The sequence below is a fragment of the Macadamia integrifolia genome, chromosome 10 (assembly GCF_013358625.1).
Source record: "Macadamia integrifolia cultivar HAES 741 chromosome 10, SCU_Mint_v3, whole genome shotgun sequence".
Lineage (NCBI taxonomy): Eukaryota > Viridiplantae > Streptophyta > Magnoliopsida > Proteales > Proteaceae > Macadamia > Macadamia integrifolia.
Window position 1 is genome coordinate 918,223 of NC_056566.1, and position 19,628 is coordinate 937,850.

General features: G+C 38.4%; 2 protein-coding genes across 6 annotated transcripts in view; one reads left to right on the forward strand and one right to left on the reverse strand.

Annotated features, from left to right (window-relative positions):
* The window catches only part of LOC122091468 (oleoyl-acyl carrier protein thioesterase 1, chloroplastic-like), an 18,374-nt gene extending 10,724 nt beyond the window's left edge, over positions 1-7,650 (reverse strand). The window contains exon 1 of one of the 2 annotated variants that reach the window (XM_042661439.1): positions 7,646-7,650. The gene's annotated coding sequence lies outside the window, so the exon portion shown is untranslated. Of the gene's footprint in view, positions 1-184; positions 201-7,645 lie in introns of those variants that run through there. The other variant, XM_042661438.1, reaches the window with a different exon arrangement.
* The window catches only part of LOC122091467, a 30,825-nt gene continuing 16,980 nt past the window's right edge, over positions 5,784-19,628 (forward strand). For all 4 annotated transcript variants that reach the window (XR_006143944.1, XR_006143943.1, XR_006143942.1 and 1 more), the window contains exons 1-9: positions 5,784-5,939; positions 6,038-6,143; positions 6,229-6,292; positions 6,505-6,606; positions 6,684-6,748; positions 8,290-8,382; positions 9,070-9,149; positions 9,228-9,441; positions 13,791-13,846. Coding sequence is in view for 1 of the 4 variants with exons in the window: in XM_042661437.1 (XP_042517371.1) it covers positions 5,842-5,939; positions 6,038-6,143; positions 6,229-6,292; positions 6,505-6,606; positions 6,684-6,748; positions 8,290-8,382; positions 9,070-9,149; positions 9,228-9,441; positions 13,791-13,846 (878 nt within the window). In the remaining 3 variants the exon portion in view is untranslated. The remainder of the gene's footprint in view (positions 5,940-6,037; positions 6,144-6,228; positions 6,293-6,504; positions 6,607-6,683; positions 6,749-8,289; positions 8,383-9,069; positions 9,150-9,227; positions 9,442-13,790; positions 13,847-19,628) is intronic.

The following is a 19,628-nucleotide window of genomic DNA, read 5'->3' on the forward strand; positions in this document are numbered from 1 at the left end:
GTTACTATTATTCTTATTTTAATAAAAACCGACAAAACTTATCTTTCCTAAGGTAATCTCACTCTTCTACAAAAAATATCTCTCACCTCATTCTGGTTTGACTAAATCTTCTAGCCGTTATTCTCTCTCTAGGTCAACATGCATAGTGGTTGACGTGGGTCCAATTTAATTTTTCCTCAGTCCCCTCTCTCTCTCTCTCTCTCCGATTCAATTATTTAAGTAATAAGAAATGAGTTTAAAGGAAAAAAAAAAAACTAAATATATATTTTTTTATTTTAAAATTTTATTTTTATGTCATTTGTATGTTATGTACATATGATAATTGATAGATAATATGAAACAAATGTTACATATATTAAAAATAACATCCGAATTTTTTGTTCACTTTTTATTTTTATGAACGAATAATTTTCGAATCCGAATTTTACTCTCCCCGCTTTTTTGACCAATATTTTGACCGAATCGTTGAATTAGTAAAACGAATTATTCCAAATAGTTCTTCATTTGAATAATTCTTGAATCTGAATTAAATAACTATGCTTCAAACCGGATAGGTAGCTCAGTCAGGCCCAAACCGTTACTATGGGCTTGAATTGGCGCCTTTCGCTGCACTTGCTACCCGTTCGGCTTGTGCGGCACACCCCCGATGATAGCGTATTTTTGCCATAACAAAATGCATACCCAGCTTAGAGAATGAGTAGGGTAGTGTTAGCATATTGATCCTGGGCTATCTGTGAGGATCATATTGCACGTTCAATAATTCGGACATAATTTATTCTTTCATCATAAAACAATTTGGGCTAGGCGAGGGAGGAGGGAGAGAGGGAGGAAAGCTATCTTGCAAAGTTACATTCCGTTTGAAGGAGGAGAGAGAGAGAGAGAGAGAGAGAGAGAGAGAGAGAGAGAGAGAGAGAGAGTATGGAAAAAAATAAAAAGAAGTGAAGAGAGAGAGAGAGGATCAACCGATTGAATGGTGAAAAGAAGTGATAACTTGGGCATTTTAGAAGAGCAGGAAAGAAGGAGAGGTAAAAGTAAGAATGTAAGGGAGTATCAGTAAATATAATCTCAAGTGTAGGGGAGTGATAGTAACTGTCCAAAAAAAGTCTATCAATTTCCAAAGTAAAGAAAACCCCCTTAAAAAACAAATCTAATAATTTTTTTGGAATAAGAACCAGGTGTAGACAACACCAGGATTATGAGGGGAAGTTTTCCTACATTTGTAGTGTAGGCTTCGGCTAAAATCCTAGGGTGCTAAAACACTCTTTATTGGATGAAGATAATACCCTCCTTTGTTGCGTGATATCTGAAAGCCACAGTCAAGGGATTCCCCTTTATCGTAACTTAAGAAAAACCCAATCCAAATTTATGTATAAATAATAAATATACAAAGATCCACTCGTATACATGGTCTGACAATTGGAATCATATAAGGGGAAATCAGCCGATTCTGATCAGTTAACCCCGAATTAGATTCCAATTCTGATTCGTTACTGATTCAGGAGTGATCCAGTGGATCAATCTGAAAAAGTTCAATAAGGTTTCTATTTACATATTTTTTTGTCATTATTTACTATCTCTCACTTTTCTACCATGATTTTCCGAAATTTTGTAAGACCTTTGACTCTTTTTCTTTTTATTTCTCTATTTAGTAGATGGTTTCACATCTATTTCCAAGCTTCAAATTTTACCACTGGATTTACTTTTATAAACTGTTGATTTTTGTTCTTATCAATTTTATTCCATTTTATGGTTTTCACCAATGGCTTTCTGTATAGGGTCATTCCCAAGGTCATTCTCATGTCGGACAAACTAATTTCGAAAACCTCTCACTCTGACCTAACGCTTGCGAGAACAACAGGGACCCTATCAGTGCTGCCACTTGGAGCAACCTGGCCTCCTGCCGGGCTGCTCCGCCCCTCTCCCTCCCCCTCCCCCTCCCCCCCTCCTTCCTCTTCTTCTTCTCTCATCCTCTGCTCTCCTTCCTTTTCTTCTTCACCCTCTTCCTTTGAACCTTTTCTTCTTCTTTTTCGGTCTCACATGTCCGGGAGGTCGCGATCCACCCTAGCTGCCTCCCCTTCTTTCCACTCCAGTCTCTGATCTGATGATGGTCTTGCCGGGATCCTCTTGACCCTCCCTGCTGGAATCACTGGCTCCTTCTTCCCCCGGCGAGCTCTAGGCCTATCGTTTCCCTTCCTCAAGTTACTGCTTTGTTTGAGCAGAATTAAGTTGCCGTCCATTGCTCTGACCTGCTCCTGAAACGACTCATTAGCTCCTCCTCCCCTCCGTCGACTCTTGCTGGGTCTGTTGGTGCTCATCCTTGAGTCGTTGCATTGTTCGAGTGTGCTTCGGTGCTTCTAACCTAGACATGCTCTCTTCTTGATCCATGGCAGACCAACGTTGTCCCGGTGATTTTGGAGAGCTCTGTGCACGTTTGTAACCCGCATGGTTGCCAGTCATGCTCGACCGACAACTGCCTCAGTGACGCCCTTCGAAAGGCCGGCATCCCCCTTCGCGACTGTCTAGTCCGCGAGGCCAAATTCTCTCTTGGTTGTGGCCCTCCGCAAGGCCAGCTCCCTGCTATCGTGCCTGCCTTTTTTGCCAAAACTCCGATTCACGTCTAGACGGCTAGAAGTTGAAGTCGAGACTTGTTGGTAGGGCATGGTGGAACCATACCTCCAAATTTCCTAGTTTGCCTTTCCTCCTTCTTGGGCTTCTGGGTTCCTATTCAGCCCATGTGGGCTTTTGAATTGTAAGTTGTTGGGCTTTCGGCTCTTGTTTTTGCCCTTGTGGGCCTGGTGCTGTTTTTCCACTCCTCAAGCTCCCTGAGCTTTGGTTGCTGTCCTTTTGGACTTTGGTTACCCTTATAGGGTTTGTAATCTTCCTTAGGGGATATATTTTCCCTCCCCTTTCTTTTAATGCATTTATTAATTCACCAAAAAAAAAAAAGGTCATTCTTATGTCTAAGGGTTATTAGCGTCCTTTCACATAAGCATGAATTTCTTAAGTTTTTATTTTGATTTGTATCATTTTATTTCTCTGATTATGATGTTTTATACCTTCAACATGTGTTTTAGGTCTAACTTCCACGTTTTAGATATCTATATGCTATGTTCATATGCACATTGAAGTTTTTGTAATTTTCAACATGTTATTAATCATTTTCTATGTTTGAAATTTTGCTCTTTTTTTTTTTTATTATTATTTATAGAATGATATTTTGCATAAATCTTAGAGTGTTGTATAATTAATTAATTCAGTATACTAACCATGCAACGCTGTTGGATAGAGGTGAGTCTCTTCTTTCGTTCTCTTTCAATTCCATGATCTAACATACCTATGATTGAAGTCCAACTTATCCAAATGGACCAAGGTACCTAACATCTTCCTTAGACTGCAACCTAACGTGAACTTGACTTTCGATTGGATCAGTTAGGAATAGAGTTAATAATGGTTGGGTTTTTTTTCTTGGGTGCAATTATGAGTTCTTGACATCAATCCAAGTGGCTATTCCTTATTAATTGAGACCTCATGTCACAATCGACCCTATCCAGTCTGAAGAAAACCTCTTGCTCTCACACTTGGGTTATGGAAAATATATCAATGAAATTTTCACAGGTTTTAAGAGTATAAGGTGTTTATCCATCATTTCTCTTAGCGCCTTGAAGCACTTCTATAATATCATTTAAAACTTAAAATTACTTCTAAAAAATTTAGATTCATTGTCATTGGTTGGAATTTACATTAAACATAACCCTATACAGATGATGAGTTTATTTCCCTTAATTTACATTTGTATGGGAGGACAATTGTAACCTAGAGGGCTAAACACTATTTTTAGAAAAATGGGATAGTTATGAATATTTTCAAAGGATCAGATCCATTTGTTTTCACCTAAATTGCATGGTTGGAAAATCAGGTTTTTGACTTGACTCATCATTTAGAAAACTAAGTGATTAGACCTGGTCAAACCTAGTCAGTGTAACTCACATTTTTTTTTTTAACTCTAATAAATATGTATAAATTAAGGGAGAAAATATGCTATGTAACCTACTAGCACAAAAAACGCCTAGACATAGCAAGCACGGAAAGACTATGTTGCCTCTGCCTTACAGGGCGTTATAGATGCTTCTATGTGCCCTTGGCCACACCATTGGCATATACCTGCGCTAGTATTTGAGTGTTCTCTTGCCCATAAATTATATATATATATATATATATATGTATATGTATATATTACCAACAAAAATTATATGTGTGTGTGTGTGAGAAAGTATAAAAATGAGGCAACCAAGGATTGAACAATGGTGAGCATCATTATAATGAGTATAAATACTAATAAAGAACTCTATGCTAGATTGCATTAACAAATCGAAGAAAAAAACAAAGTCAAAAGCCATAAACGTCATTGTTGTTTTGTTGTCCAAGTAACAAAAATGTTTACCTCAATCGAAGTCCACTAATGAATTAAAAATAGTAAAATGCGAGCAATGAATTTTTTATCGTCTAAATTCTAAAAATAATTTTGAAAGAAATCATTTTTGAAAGTTGAAGAGAGAGAGAGAAGATTTACATTTATTGATTTATTTACTCAACAATCAACTCAATTACAAAAGATTTGAAAAATGACTAGCTAGACTTGCCAAGTTTATACAAACTTGGGAAAAAAGACCGAGTCATATTTGACTCTAAGACACCAATGATTGATGACCAAGTCATGTCTTTTACCTAGTCTTTCAACATTGTAGATCGGAGCAAGAAACACAAGAAAATATGATGCAAAGTGCAAATCTACTGTGGAGGAGAGGTGGGAGTGGAGGTAGACGAAGAGAACAGGAAAAAGAAAATGAAAAGATAACAAGCCACGTACTGAGGCAGGGGAGTTGACACCATCGGGGCGGAGAAAAACACTACATTTTGGGAGGACGGATATTATCAAACAAGTTGAGGTTTGAATAGAAGGATGCCTTTATGGCAATCTCGTTATAACAACCACTGGCGATGCACAACAATATCTTGTCGTTTAAGAAACAGATCCGATGAATTTAAGAGAACTCGCACTAAAAACGAACTTGTGAGATAAGGAAACGGAAGACCATATGTTGTGTGCACGGTAGAGAGATGAGAGAAAATAGGGATTATATATGAAGAGAGATAATATAGGAAAAGAAAATAAATAAAAAAAAGGGATAAGTAGCCTTATGGATGAAGCTACGACGTCTCGACTTAATTGGGATTGGTCTGAGCTAAATTGACCCGAATCGACCATTATGGCTGGAACCCCAGGGCCCCAACCCATATAAGAGAGTGGATCAGGTTCACGTACAAGAATGTTTGAGAATGACCCTAATCCGTGGATTTAGAATCAATTTTCTTTCTCTTCATTTAATAGATTTTAAATCCACGGATAAGAGACGTACGGAAACATTCTCGTATGTAAACTTGATCCGTTCACCCCATACAACCATCCAAAAAAGAAAGAAAAAAAAAAGAAATGTCAATTTGGTGCATGAAACGCCCAGAGTATGTAGGGTGCGAAAAGATCTTGCTGCCCCCTATGGTGTGTTGAATATACTCTTACACACCCTCTCATTGGCTTTCTGGTCTAGTGTTTTATGCACAACCAGCAAGGTTCTCTCGCCTAGAAAAAAATAAAAAATCAAAGCGGTATCAAAATAGTAGTAGGGATTTTAGTAATACGGGATGTAGGGGTAGATTGGGTAGCTATGCGCTTTTCCAAAACTACCCTTCTTTTATACTCCTCTTTCGCGCTCATTGGATTAGGTTCAAAAGCTCGTATGAGAAGTCAGATACTGGCAAAGTCCCCAAAAAAATCAGAAGAAAATGAACGCAGAAGACGCTCAACAGTGTAACGAGATGGGAGACCAGAGGGAAAACCTTTCCTCCTCCGAACAGTCACTCGATATCGAGACCATCAGAAGGTTCGATTCAGATGTTAACTTTGAATCTCTTTAAACCCTCACTTTCGATTTTCTGCTAGCATTCACTTATTGTTGATTTGATTTTTCTTTCTGCTTAGTCGAATGAAAAAGCTCTCAGAAATTCACACAAGCTCCAAAGATATTTCCGAAATGGCCCCTACAGATTTGGAGAAATTAATGGAAGATTGTGTTCTCCATCTTGGGGTAAGCTAAGTAGTAAGTTTGTTGCTCTTCGTTTTCATTTTTTTTTTTGTTGTTTCTTATGATTCTTCTTTTGAAATATTTTTAGAATTCAATGAAGCAAATTACTTCTGAGTTGTTGGGTTTTGATTCCTTAGGACCTGAAGAATTGGGTAAGAAATCTATGCAATTTTATTTTTCTTCTGCTCATATACTTTTTTTTTCTTCATTTGAGTAGCAATATCAAGAGAATTAAGTTTCTGAATAATCTCTTCATGTCCACTTGGTCTATCTTTTTATTCCCAAAGATGTTTTTCTCTTTTATTTTCTACATTTGTGCGTTCTATCTGTCAGAATTTGTTTATGTATTGATAATTTGATATAGATGCCTATTTGGAAAATGCAACGGAAGAGCTAAAACTGGTGGAAGCTGAAAATGCGAAGATCTCTAACGAACTTGATGTTCTGACCAAAATCTATATCAAAGGTGAGTTGGTCATAGCATCGTCATTTGTTTTGTGTTTATTTTTTCCTGTAGTAATGTATTTTCCTGTTTGTTTGCAGATTCCACTCAATTGGAGAGTGATCTTGACAGGTTGAATCACTTATTGGAGCTCATTGAGTTGCAGGTATTCCCTTGTAAATTATATGTGTGGAAGTTTCAAAACTGAACTGTACAGTATCATCATTGTTATCATGGTTATTATTACTAATAACAAACAAAAGAAAAACTCAGCCTTATCCCTACTAAATGGGGTTGGTTACATGGATCTGAACAAAGGCAACAAAAGAAAAATAGACATAATAATTGGTAAAAACACACCTAAATGGGATCCTCTACATGGATTCGAGCCCTCCAATCGGATCTATTCGAGGTCATACTTGGGATAAGACCTAAACTATGCATGTCTCTCTCACTACTCCTATGGTCATTTTGGGTTGGCCCCTAGCTCTTTTAGCTCCTTCAATCTGAATTAGATCATTCCTACTTGTTGACTCGTCCCCAGGCCTCCGTTGAACATGGCCATATCACCCCAAACGGCTTTCTCAGAGCTTATCATGAATTGGGGCAACTCCCAAATTAACCCTAATATGGTCATTCGTTACTTTGTCGTAATATTCTCTTGAAATTCTTGGGGTAAGGCTGCGTAGTTCTCGCCTCCTCGGACCTCGCACATGCGGGAGCCTCATGCACCAGGTACGACATTTTTTATGGTCATTTTTTACTTTGTCTTTCCTAGTTTTGCTGCTCATCCATCTTAGCATCCTCATCTTTGTTACTCATAGTTTATCGATATGACACTTCCTAACTGCCCAACATTCTGCCCCGTACATCATAGCTGTTCTAACGACTGTCCTATAGAACTTTCCTTTAAGCTTTAAAGGAATACATTGCTCACACAACAACCCGGACCCACCTATCCACTTCATCCACCCCACTTTAATCCATTGTGAAACATCATCCTCTATATCACCTTCTTTATTTATGATTGACCCTAGATACTTAAAATTATCACTTGCAGTACCTCTCTCTCTCCTTAGTCTTCACCATTTCATTATCCATTGTAGTGTGACTAAAGTTACACAACATATACTCCACATTCATTCTACTTAGTTATTATTACTACTACTGCTAGTATTATTATCATTATAGTTTTATGTGGTGGTGATGATGATGATGATGATGATGGATGATTGGCTAGATGATTTTCTTGAAAAGAAAGAAGGGTGCATAAAGACAATGGGCAACAATACCCTCTAACCTGGGCCACACCTGTCAGGAACCAAAGGACTGCAAAACATTTGGCCTAGAGATTCTCTAAGAAAACTTGTCTTCTTGAGCATTAGATGACTTGGACAAACTATTTTATTCTTGCTTAATATTGTGCATCTGGGTTTCCTTCTTTTGGATAGGGTGATGGGATAATCCTACATTTTGCCAACTCATCGATTTGACCTTGAAAATGAATCAAATGGTCGGTAAGTTTGATATGGGAAAAATAAAATGGAATTACATACCAGAATTGTTGATTGTTGTTCTTTTTCACTTGTCTAATGAATCTGTCATTTGTTTATATTTACTTTACCCTATTCTTGTACTATATAGAATTAATTGACAATGTGGTTGATGTACTCCTCAATTACTAAAGCTTCTATACTTATTCCCTAGGGTCTGCAAAAGCTACAAGGGAATGAACATATTGGGTGCTCAATATCTGAAGCCAACAAAAACATTAAGGCACCTGAAGACTATAATATTGAGGTTTGGAATTTTCTTTCCTTCTTTTACTTTCCCCCTTCCTGTTTCACTTCTTTCTTAAAAAAGGAAAAAGGTCTTATGTGTGGAACTAATTTTACTAATGGGGAAATTGTATTGAATTCTTGTTTGAAAAAGTTACACCGGGCAGGGGTGAAAGGAAAACAAGAACACATTAATGGCCTCCAGAGTACAAAACTTGACTATATAACTATTAGTAACAAACTGCTACTTCATGGAAAAAATTCATCCACTTTTATCCCTCCATAATCCTTCAAGATGTAACATATAATTCAAACTTTATCTACCTAGTAAAGGCCATACAGAAGATTCTTCAGGAGTCAAGAGGATTTCACCTCTTGTCCCAAATGGTCCACTTGGCTGCAAAGACATCCAGATGTCCTAGGAGAACTGCATACTGCAGCAGATAGGGGTACAGAAACAGCAACTCATACACTGAAATGGGAAAAAACATATATAGTTGCCTCCTGGTCCTAGCAGTGATCAAGTCTTCATAGTAAAAATGCCTTTTATAGATATATTTTTTTTTTGATACACATTGACATGCTTTTTGTTGTTCTTTCATCTTTCTGTACCAGCTTCTCCTAGTTTATTAGTATTGCTTTCTTGTAATTCTTTATGCTATCTAACACCATCTTAGAAGATTATGATTCTGTTTTCTATACTTTTCAGATTTGGGAACTTGATCATCAGATTGAGAAGAAAAAAATTGCTTTAAGCACTTTGCAGGATCTTGAATCCATTTTTAGAAGGTAATGATTCATTTACGGAAATTAATATTCTGTTTACATGGATTTTCTACAACATGTTCATTTGCTCTTGTGTTTTAGGGTTGAAGCAAATCAACAGATTGAAGACACAATGACAGGTCTGAAGATCATTGACTTCGAAGGAAATTATATCAGGTTGTCTCTGACGACATTCATTCCAATCTCAGAGGACTTAGCTTGCCAACAGAAGATGGAGAACAGTGAGCCATCAAGACAGGAACATGAGTTATTAATAGAAGTTTTTGATGGGACTATGGAGTTAAAGAATGTAGAGGTATTTCGACTCCTGAAATGTGAAAACTCTTTATCACCATGTATTTCTTAAATAAAATGAGATACCATGGCGGTCACCGTGGCAATTTAATTTAGCTAACAAATAACAAAAGAACATCCTTTAAAGAAACATGACAAACACTTGAACAGAAAGGAACTTGCAACGTACATAAGTATGATGAAACACGAACACCTTTCATATAATATTATATAAAAGTGAGAGGCACAGATGGAGTTATATTTTAGCCATCATGAAGAAAATTCTCAATTCTGAGTTATCCCTCTGTTAAAGTACATAAAGGGCGTATGCAGTGCACGAGGATCCTGCCACTGCAGCGTCTGGGGAGGGTCATAATGTACACAGCCTTACCCCTGTTTCGTGACTTGAGCCTGCAACCACTACGTTACAATGGAGCAACCTTACCATTGCGCTGAAGTCCGTCCTCTTTAAATGCTGTGAGCAACCCTGATAGCCCTTGCATCTACCTTAGAACAACTCCTACCAGGTACTTGGGTTATGTTGGTGTAACTTCTAATAACTTGTTCAGTGAATGAAGGCCTTGAACCCAATATCTAGTTACGAACGGTGCCCTCCTAATTGCTTTTTATTTAGCTTTCTGAACTATTTAAACAATTTCCAGCATATAAAAAACTTCCAAAGTATTTCAGCCTTAAAAAGGAGCCTGCTAAAGGGAATGGATTCATATTCTTCGTGACTCTGTTTTAGCAGTTATTTTGTTAGAACTTTAAAACTCTCCTTGGGGAAGAAAAGGATTGTCCAAGTCCAAGCAGAATCTCAATTGTTATGCTCCTGTAGACCTTCCACTTAGTGTTTTAGAAGTATTTATGGTGTGAGATTATTGAAGAGCTTTGGGGTCTATAGAGTGACATAATTTTAATGGAACTGGTAGTTTTGGAAGCTCTTCTGAAAAACTTTAAAATCTTTAAGGGTATGTTTGTTGGCCTTGGAGGTGGAAAGGCAACTTGATGAAGACTATCCCTTGGAAACTTGCTGGTTAGATTGCACTAAAGAAAGCTGTCAGAGTTGGGCAATAAGTTTCTGTGATACCTTAACAAATGGAGGATGATGTGCCTTGCTTGGTGAAGATATTATACATAGAGATACTTCACCTATGGAGGATTGCTTCACTGAACTTTTTATACACTTTTATTTATACTTTTTTCTAATTACTAATCATAAAAGAAGAGAAAAAGAAAAAAAGCGACCTAATTTTAGTAAAAGGAAAAAATACACCTTATTTCACTTTCCACTGTAGTTAAACCTTTGTGGTTAACATTTTGAGGATGCATTAATAGTAATACCTAACAAAGATACAGCTGACTGCAGATTTGGGTCTAGGCTCTGTAGAGTTGGCTTCCACATGTCCATTTGTATAATATGCGTGGCTTATACCAGTGGTGCAACAAAAGTAAAGTATAAGAAGGCTGCCCTTAGAATACAGTATATTCTCACCACTCCTCAAGCTGGTGCATTTGTATTTCTCATGTCCAGCTTGTCCTTGAGTACTGAACTCCAATTCTTTCCGATAACTCTAACTATGCATCCGCTTCAGATTTTGTAGTTTTGACTGTTTTTTATTGTTTACGTCACTAAGGTTGTCACTAATGTTGCCACTAGGAATGGAATACCTTGAGGTAGATATCCCTTTAGTGATTAAATAGTTGTATCAGCATCTCTATAGTCTTTTACTTGCATGTTGCCATGTGTTTATGCGAAATGAAAGACCTTTCCATGTCATGACACCATATACTGAAGAAGCTTATATCCTCTCTCCAAGTGAAAGTCTTTGCCTCTGTGAGTGATAGATTAGCCTCCCAACAAAGCTCTGATATCTCTCAGCATCCACCAAAGAGTATTTATCAACTAAAGAACTCAACTTAACATAGCCTTATCCGAACTAAATAAGGTCTGGGACACGAATCCTGTTTCTCCATTCAACTCTATCTAAGTTCATATTAGTTGTTAACCCAAAGGCATCCATATCTCTTCGCTACTTCTCTCTAGGTGATTTTTGTGTTGATGTATACATTGACGCTTCCCTTCCCTAACAATTCAAGCTTTTAGGTGAAACGGTAGCGAACATGGTATTAGAGCAGGGAAGTCAAGTGTTTGACTCCTGGGAAGTGCATCGGAAGAGTTTTCCCGATGTTTGTTCTCTACCAAGGAAACACTGAGTGAGTTCCACGTGCAAGGACCATGGGATCTTGGCCTACACCTGCGAGGGAGTGTTGATGTATACATTGACGCTGCCCTTCCCTAACAATTCGAGCTTTGAGGTGAAATAGTAGCAAATATTTTTGCCTTCCCCATTTCTTTTAATTCCTTTAATCTACACCATCTCTCCTTTTCCCAGTGCATTCAATGGCCTTCATTGTAAATATCTAAATCACTTCAGATCACTCTCCCTCAACTTTCCATCGTTCAAGATCTCGGTGAGATCTCACTATTAACTCTTTTTTTTGGCTTGGCGAGATGAGAGCATAGACACTATATGAAATGTGTAATATCTCGGTCCAGATCTTGGTCTCAACTCGACTTGAGACAAAGTCACATGGGGTATGTACATAATTTTGACCCAACTTGAAATAACTCGACATCTCTCACCTATCTCTCCCTGCTGTGAAGAAAATGTAAGTTTTGGTGGTCTTTCTTGCCAAATCTCTCCTCTACAGTGTAGATTGACAACTTTAACACTTGGAGATTGGAGATTATCACTTCGTCATCAACCTTTGGAGATCCTTTTCTTCTCAAGTACAGTTTTAGGTAAAAACAACTTAAAACCATTTTTTTCATAGAAAAATGGTCAATTGTTTGTTTTTATTGTGGAATAGCCAATGGTGAAGGGTCCGAAGACTACATACATAGGGTTCGAAGTCAAAGTACCATTTTGCATTTATTTTTTAAGAATTGAGATTTCCACTGTGTTTAGAAGGCCTGAAATAGGGTAAATGACAAGTTTTAGGGGCTAAAAAGCCCATATGGCCACCAAGATGACCAAGGAAAACATACCGGATATTGCCAGATCTCGGTATTTTGGCCCAGCAAAACCTGGGGTCAGATCGAGATCTTAAACCTTGAACTTATCACATACTGGAGACACTCCTAGACTACTTCGATGTGTTAAATTTCTTATTTAATCTTTTCTAGTTTTGCCACTCATCTATATCTCGTTTGAGCTATTATATTTATATCTAGTTGTATTCTTTCTTTGTTGCACAACATTCAGCTTCGTCAACAATCAACATTTCTCATCTTATAAGTGTCTTATAAAATTTGCCTTTGAGCTTTATTGGTATGCCTCGATCACATACCACTCCAAAAGCACCTCTCCATTTTCCCCCTCCCCATTCTAATTCTATGATTAAGACCTTTGTCAAATTCTTCTTCTTTATCTGTAATTGAACGTATGTATTTTATATCTTCTCCCAGTTTGTGATTATATATAATTGGCTTGTCTAGAGGTTTAAAACCCATTAGTTTATCTGAATGAGGATATCAAACGCATACTTTTTTGGTGAGATCAAATGTTTTTCTTAGACATAGCAAGATCAGTACCAATACAATATTTCATTGACAAACAGGTATGAGATGCTGAGTAAATGGATGAACTCTCTCTATAAGTACAGCAGGGAACTGTCAATCATAAAAATCGGAATGGTAGTTGTGTTGGTGACATTGACTGTGATAGATAGATCATAAGATCTCTCCTGTCATAGTACATGCTTGTGGACTGGCCCTCACCTTTATCTTGATTGCAGTTTCAAGTCCTCTCCATCTCCATCATTAGAGGAACTGCCACCATCACCATCATTACCTTCAACATCAGACAAAGGTTAGAGCCTGTCCACAACTGATGTTAACTGATATACTCCCTTTGAAGAGGAGCAAAATAGGCTTTTGTTAACTGTTATACTCGCTTTGCAGAGAAGTCCTGCTCCTGAAAGATATGTAAATAAAGTCATACTAAGTTAGTAAGTTCTAGATTCAATACAAAGCACTTCCTGTGGGAGGATAAAAAATGCAATAGCTTTAGGAAAGAAGCTGACGAGGGCTCTTGAATATTAAAACTCGATAATGCAGTTCATAAGCAGTAGTGACTAATGCCTTACGCCAAAGTATCTATGGCACATACTCAATATTGGTGTTATATGCATTCATTTATTGTTGCAATAAAAACATTATAATATTCTGTTCATGCGGTTATGAAAAATATATTTCCTTTATTTTTTCTTTCATGGTGATCAAGGTTTTTGCCTCATCAAATTAGTTAAATGCTATTCTTACAGTTTCTCTGGATGGTTATTGACGGTATACTGCTACATTTCCAGATATTCCCAAATGATGTATTCATCGGTGAACTTATTGATGCTGCAAAGTCTTTCAGGTATTTTTCTACAGGAATTCTGTTGAGATGATCGTAGTTAGTTTTATCTTTTTACCTTGGTTAAGTCTTATTTACCGTAGTGATTAAGTCTTATTTATCGTAGTAAGTCTTGTAGTTAAGGACGCTTAGTCAATGTTATCTTACTTTCCTTATTCGGTTTCTTGTAGATAGGGACGCTTAGTCAGCGTTAACCTACTTTCCTTATTCAGTTTATTGTAATAATAAAAAAAAAAGGAACCTCTGTCATTATTGACAAGTCGAATCATTCTCTAATCTCTGATTCTTAACTTGGTATCAGAGCCAAAACCCCTAAAATTCTTTTTTCTTTTTTTTGGTTTTCTTCTCCGTCATTGGGGACCCTCTCCTCCTAATCTAGCATGGTAGATTAAACCCCTTTCTATGCAAACCTAACCCTAACTCACCACGCCTACATCCGTTGCCGTTGTGACGCCCTGACTCCTGCACCTTGCTGTTGCCCGTGCCTGCTCGCACCTCGCTGCTGCTTATGCCTCGTCGTCGCCCTCTCTCTCTCTCTCTCCCCTATCCTTTCTGCTGCCTATCGCGATCATTGCCACTGCCTGCTTACATTGCGCCTATTGTTGCCGTTCTCCTTTTCCACGTGTTTCTCTCTCTCTTTTAAGCTATGGCTACTGTAAATAATGATGCCAAGGATGTTGTTGTGCCTACTGAGCCCCCTGATGGACGTCGTTCTAGTAATCAGTCCACCCTTCATCTTGGACCCATCAAGTTTAATGGTCAGAACTACCTCACGTGGTTTCATACTCTCATGCCTGTCTTCTTACTATTCGTGGGAACAACTTCTCTGGTTTCCTCGCTGGAGACACTCCTCAACCGACTGATCCTGTCGCTGCTAACACCTGGTTAGCCAATGATACCATTGTTATGTCTTTTCTGAAAAATTCTATGGAGCCTGCTATTAGTCCAAGCTTTGTCTTGTTCAACTCTGCCAAGGATCTCTGGGATGTAGTGAAACAAACCTATTCTCAGGGAGGAACTATGCCCAAATCTATGAGATTTGCCGTATTGTTCATTCCACCACTCAGAAAGTTTTATCTCCTCTACGTATTATTACAACTTATGCAGCCTTTGGCAACAACTCTATTTCTATCATCCAGTCTTTATGGCTTGCCCTATTGATGCTGGTACACTTTAGACAGAGCGTGAAAAGGAACGGGTATATGACTTTCTGACAGGTCTTAACCCCGAATATGATTAGATCAGGGTACAAATACTGGGTTGTGAGACTTTTCCGACTCTTTTCCAGGCATATAACTTGGTTCTCTATAAGGATCATCGTCACTTTATTATGCTACCCTCCACTGTTCCTGTTCGGTCTGCACTATTGGTTAAGGTTCTACCCTTCCTCGGGAACCTGTTCAGTGTGACTATTGTGGTCACCGTCACCTTACTAGGGAAACATGCTAGAAGCTCCATGGTCGTCCCAAGGGTGGGCGTAATATCAAAACTAGAAAATAAGATCCCCAGGCCCATCTGTTCGAGTCTAATGACAGTACCTCTGCTCCTGCGCCGTTCTCTCTGAATAAAAAAGTTGCCCTCAAGCAACTAATGACACAACTAGGCACTTCTCCTACTCCTCCTGTGTCCAACCTTGCTCAAACAGTAGTTTCCTTGTTTTTACCTCTCATTCTCCTTTATAAGTTACTTGATTCGAGTGCTACCGATCACATGACAAGTAGCTATGAGGTCTTCCATACTTATATTCCTTGTTTAGGTCGGGATAACGTACGTGTCGCTGATAGTTTCTTGTCCCTTATCTCTGGTAAAGGATTCATTTCTTTTACCTCTACTATTTCTCTTCTATCTATTTTGCATGTTCCTAAATTATGTGCTAATCTGCTTTCCATATATTGTTTAACTAAGGAGTTGAATTGTTCCGTTCATTTTTTTCTACTCATTGCCTTTTTCAGGATCTGGTAACGGGTGTAACGATTAGGTATAGTCAGGTCCGTGATGGGCTCTACTACTTGGATTCTCCATTGATTGTGCCTCCTCCTGTGGTAGCACATATTCTCCGTTCAGATAGCTCGCCCTCTCAACTCCACCAGTGGCACCGTCGTTTGGGACATCCTTCTTTTCATATTTTACGTCGCATATTTTCTGCTTTAATTAAAAATTGTGGTTTGGAACAACTTAAGTGTGATGTATGTGAATTTGTTAAACATACACGGACATCTTACTTTCCTATTGAAAAGGAAAGTGATATTCCTTTTTCTATTTTTCATTCCCATTTATGGGGTCCTTCTAGGACAATTGATAGGAATGGTTTTCGCTGGTTTATTACTTTTATTGATAATTATACTCGTCTGACATGGGTTATCTTTTGCATAATAAGTATGATGCCTTCTCTTGTTTCAAATCCTTCCATGCCATGCTTCGTGCTCAATTTAATGCCATTATATTTTCTGCTTTAATTAAAAATTGTGGTTTGGAACAACTTAAGTGTGATGTATGTGAATCTGTTAAACATACACGGACATCTTACTTTCCTATTGAAAAGGAAAGTGATATTCCTTTTTCTATTTTTCATTCCCATTTATGGGGTCCTTCTAGGACAATTGATAGGAATGGTTTTCGCTGGTTTATTACTTTTATTGATAATTATACTCGTCTGACATGGGTTATCTTTTGCATAATAAGTATGATGCCTTCTCTTGTTTCAAATCCTTCCATGCCATGCTTCGTGCTCAATTTAATGCCATTATACGAGTTCTTTATAGTGATAATGGCACTGTGTATATAGATGGTGTGTTTTAGCAATACCTTGATTCTCAGGGTATTCTTTCCTAGACATCTCGTGTTCGGACACCTGAAAAAAATGGGATCCTTGAGCGAAAAAACCGTCATCTCCTTAATGATGCCCGGGCTCTATTGTTTGCAAATGGTGTCCCTAAAAACCTCTTCGGCGATGCCGTTCTTACTGTTGCCCACCTTATTAACTGGGTTCCTTCTAGTGTCCTCAATTTTAAGCCCCTTATTTCCTTTCTCCTTGATCCTACCATTGTTTCGAGTCTTCCCCCTCGAGTTTTGGTTGTGTCTACTTTGCTCATAATTCCTCTCCATCAAGATCCAAGCTTGATCCATGGGCTCTAAAGTGTGTCTTCCTGGGTTACTCGGCTTCTCAAAAGGGGTATAAGTGTTATCACCCACCTACTCGCCGTTTGTATGTCACCATGGATGTCACTTTTCATGAGTCTGAGGCGTATTTCACGTCACCTCTTCAGGGGGAGAGTCTTGAGGAAGAGCCTCCTTTTGTTATTGATATGACTCCTCTTCAGGGTATGCCATCTATTCAGGGGGAGCCACCAGATCAGCTTGTAAGAGATGTGACCACTTACACTCGGAGGCCCAAGGAGCAAGATACCATTGGTAACCAGCCCTACCCTTCTTCGGCACCTCCATCAGATCCGCCAGTATTAGCTAATACGTCTCCTATAATTGATAATGTACCTGTTGCTTCCTCTGAGCCTCCCGTACTTGATATTGTTCTTATTGCTCCTACAGTGGACGATCTCCCTATTGTTGTTAGAAAAGGAGTTCGTTCCTGCACCAAGCATCCTATCTTTCATTTTGTTTCTTATACATCCTTATCTCCCTCCTATAGGGCCTTTGTTTCTTCTTTTTCTTTTGTGTCTACTCCACAGGGTTGGAAGGAAGCCATAAATGATCCAAAGTGAAAGGCTGCAATGGTTGAGGAAATTCTGGGCCTTAGATAAAAATGGTACCTGGAAACTGGTTCTTCCTCCTTAAGGAAAGAAGTTAGTTGGGTGCAAGTGGGTTTTCACAGTCAAGCAAAAGGCTTATGGGGCAGTTGAACAGTACAAGGCACGCTTAGTGGCTAAGGGCTTCACCCAAACCTACGGGATTGATTACCAGGAAATCTTTGCCCCAGTTGCAAAGATGAACTTTATCAGGGCATTGCTGTCTGTTGCTGCAAATCTGGTATGGAATCTTCAAAAGTTGGATATTAAAAATGCGTTCCTAAATGGAGATCTTGAAGGGGAAATCTATATGGATGTTCCTCCTGGTTTTGCCACTCCCTCCACTGCTGGATGTGTTTATAAGTTGAAGAAGTCATTATACGGTCTCAAGTAGTCTCCCAGGGCATGGTTTGGCTGGTTTATGAAAGCTACGATCAGCTTTGGATACAAATAGAGTCAAACAGATCACACCCTGTTCACAAAGGTGCAAGGTAACCAGGTCATTGCTCTGATTGTCTATGTTGACGATATTGTGATTACTGGTAACAATGATGAGGAGATCTTCAATCTGAAGGCCTTACTAGCAGCAGAGTTCGAGACTAAGGACCTAGGACCTCTTCAGTATTTCCTTGGGATTGAAGTAGCTAGATCTAGCAGAGGTATATTTATTTCCCAAAGGAAATATGTTCTGAATCTCCTTAGTGAAACATGTATGCTTCGGTGTAAGCCTGCAGATGCCCCTATGGAGGTTAATCATAAGCTGAGCAGTAGAGTGGGGGACTCTGTTGATAAAGAACAGTACTAGAGACTTGTTGGCTGCCTGATCTACCTGTCTCCCACTAGGCCTAATATTGCCTAAGTTGCTGGTATTGTTGGTCGATTTCTTCATGATGCTAGGACACCTCACCTTGAAGCTATGTATCAGATCTTTTGATACTTGAAATCCGCTATTGGAAAGGGAATTCCGTATTCTAATCAAGGTCATTTGAAGATCGAAGCCTATACTAATGCTGACTGGGCTGGATCTATTGATGATCGGAGACCTATGGCTGGGTTTTGTACTTTCCTTAGAGGGAACCTTGTTACTTGGCATAGAAAAAAACAATCCATTGTATCTCGGTCAAGTGCTGAAGCTGAATATCGCGTAATGGCTCAAGGGATTTGTGAGTTGGCCTGGCTTAAGAGCCTACTGTGTGATCTCAGAGTTAATGTTGAAGGTCCTATGCGTCTGTATTGTGATAACAAGGTAGCCATCAGCATCGCCCACAACCCTGTCAAACATGATAGGACCAAGCATATTGAGATTGATAGACACTTCATCAAAGAGAAGCTTGACTAAGGGACAGTATGCATTCCCTTTGTCAGCACTGCAAATCAGTTAACTGATGTGTTTACCAAGGCTATTCATTGTAAGGCATTTCATCCTCTTGTCTCCAAGTTGGGCATGTACGATATATTTGCACCAACTTGAGGGGGAGTGTTGAGATGACCGTAGTTAGTTTTATTTTTTACTTTGGTTAAGTCTTGTTTACCATAGTAATTAAGTCTTACTTATCGTAGTAAGTCTTGTAGATAGGGATGCTTAGTCAGCATTATCGTACTTTCCTTATTCGGTTTCTTGTAGATAGGGAAGCTTAGTCAGCGTTACCCTACTTTCCTTATTCGGTTTATTGTAATCTCCATATAAATAAAAGGACCTTTGTCATTACTAACAAGTCGAATCATTCTCTAATCTTTGATTCTCAACTAATTCCTTTGAAAATTATAGCTCATCTTGAATGTTGTAACACTTTGGTTCTTTAAAATACTAGATTTGTGTTAGTGGCATATAAATTCTCTAAAGGGTATTAAGGTTAGTCTATTGAAGTGTATCATCTGTGAAATTCTTAACATGTGGGTAGATTAGGAATCTGCTTTGTTGAACAGACTTCTTTTATGTATGTAATAGGAATGAATGTGAAGCAAAAACACAAGAAGAAGAAAAAGTTGCTGTAGAAACAGTTGGTTGGTTTGTTTGTTTGTTTGTTTTTTTTTTTTTTTTT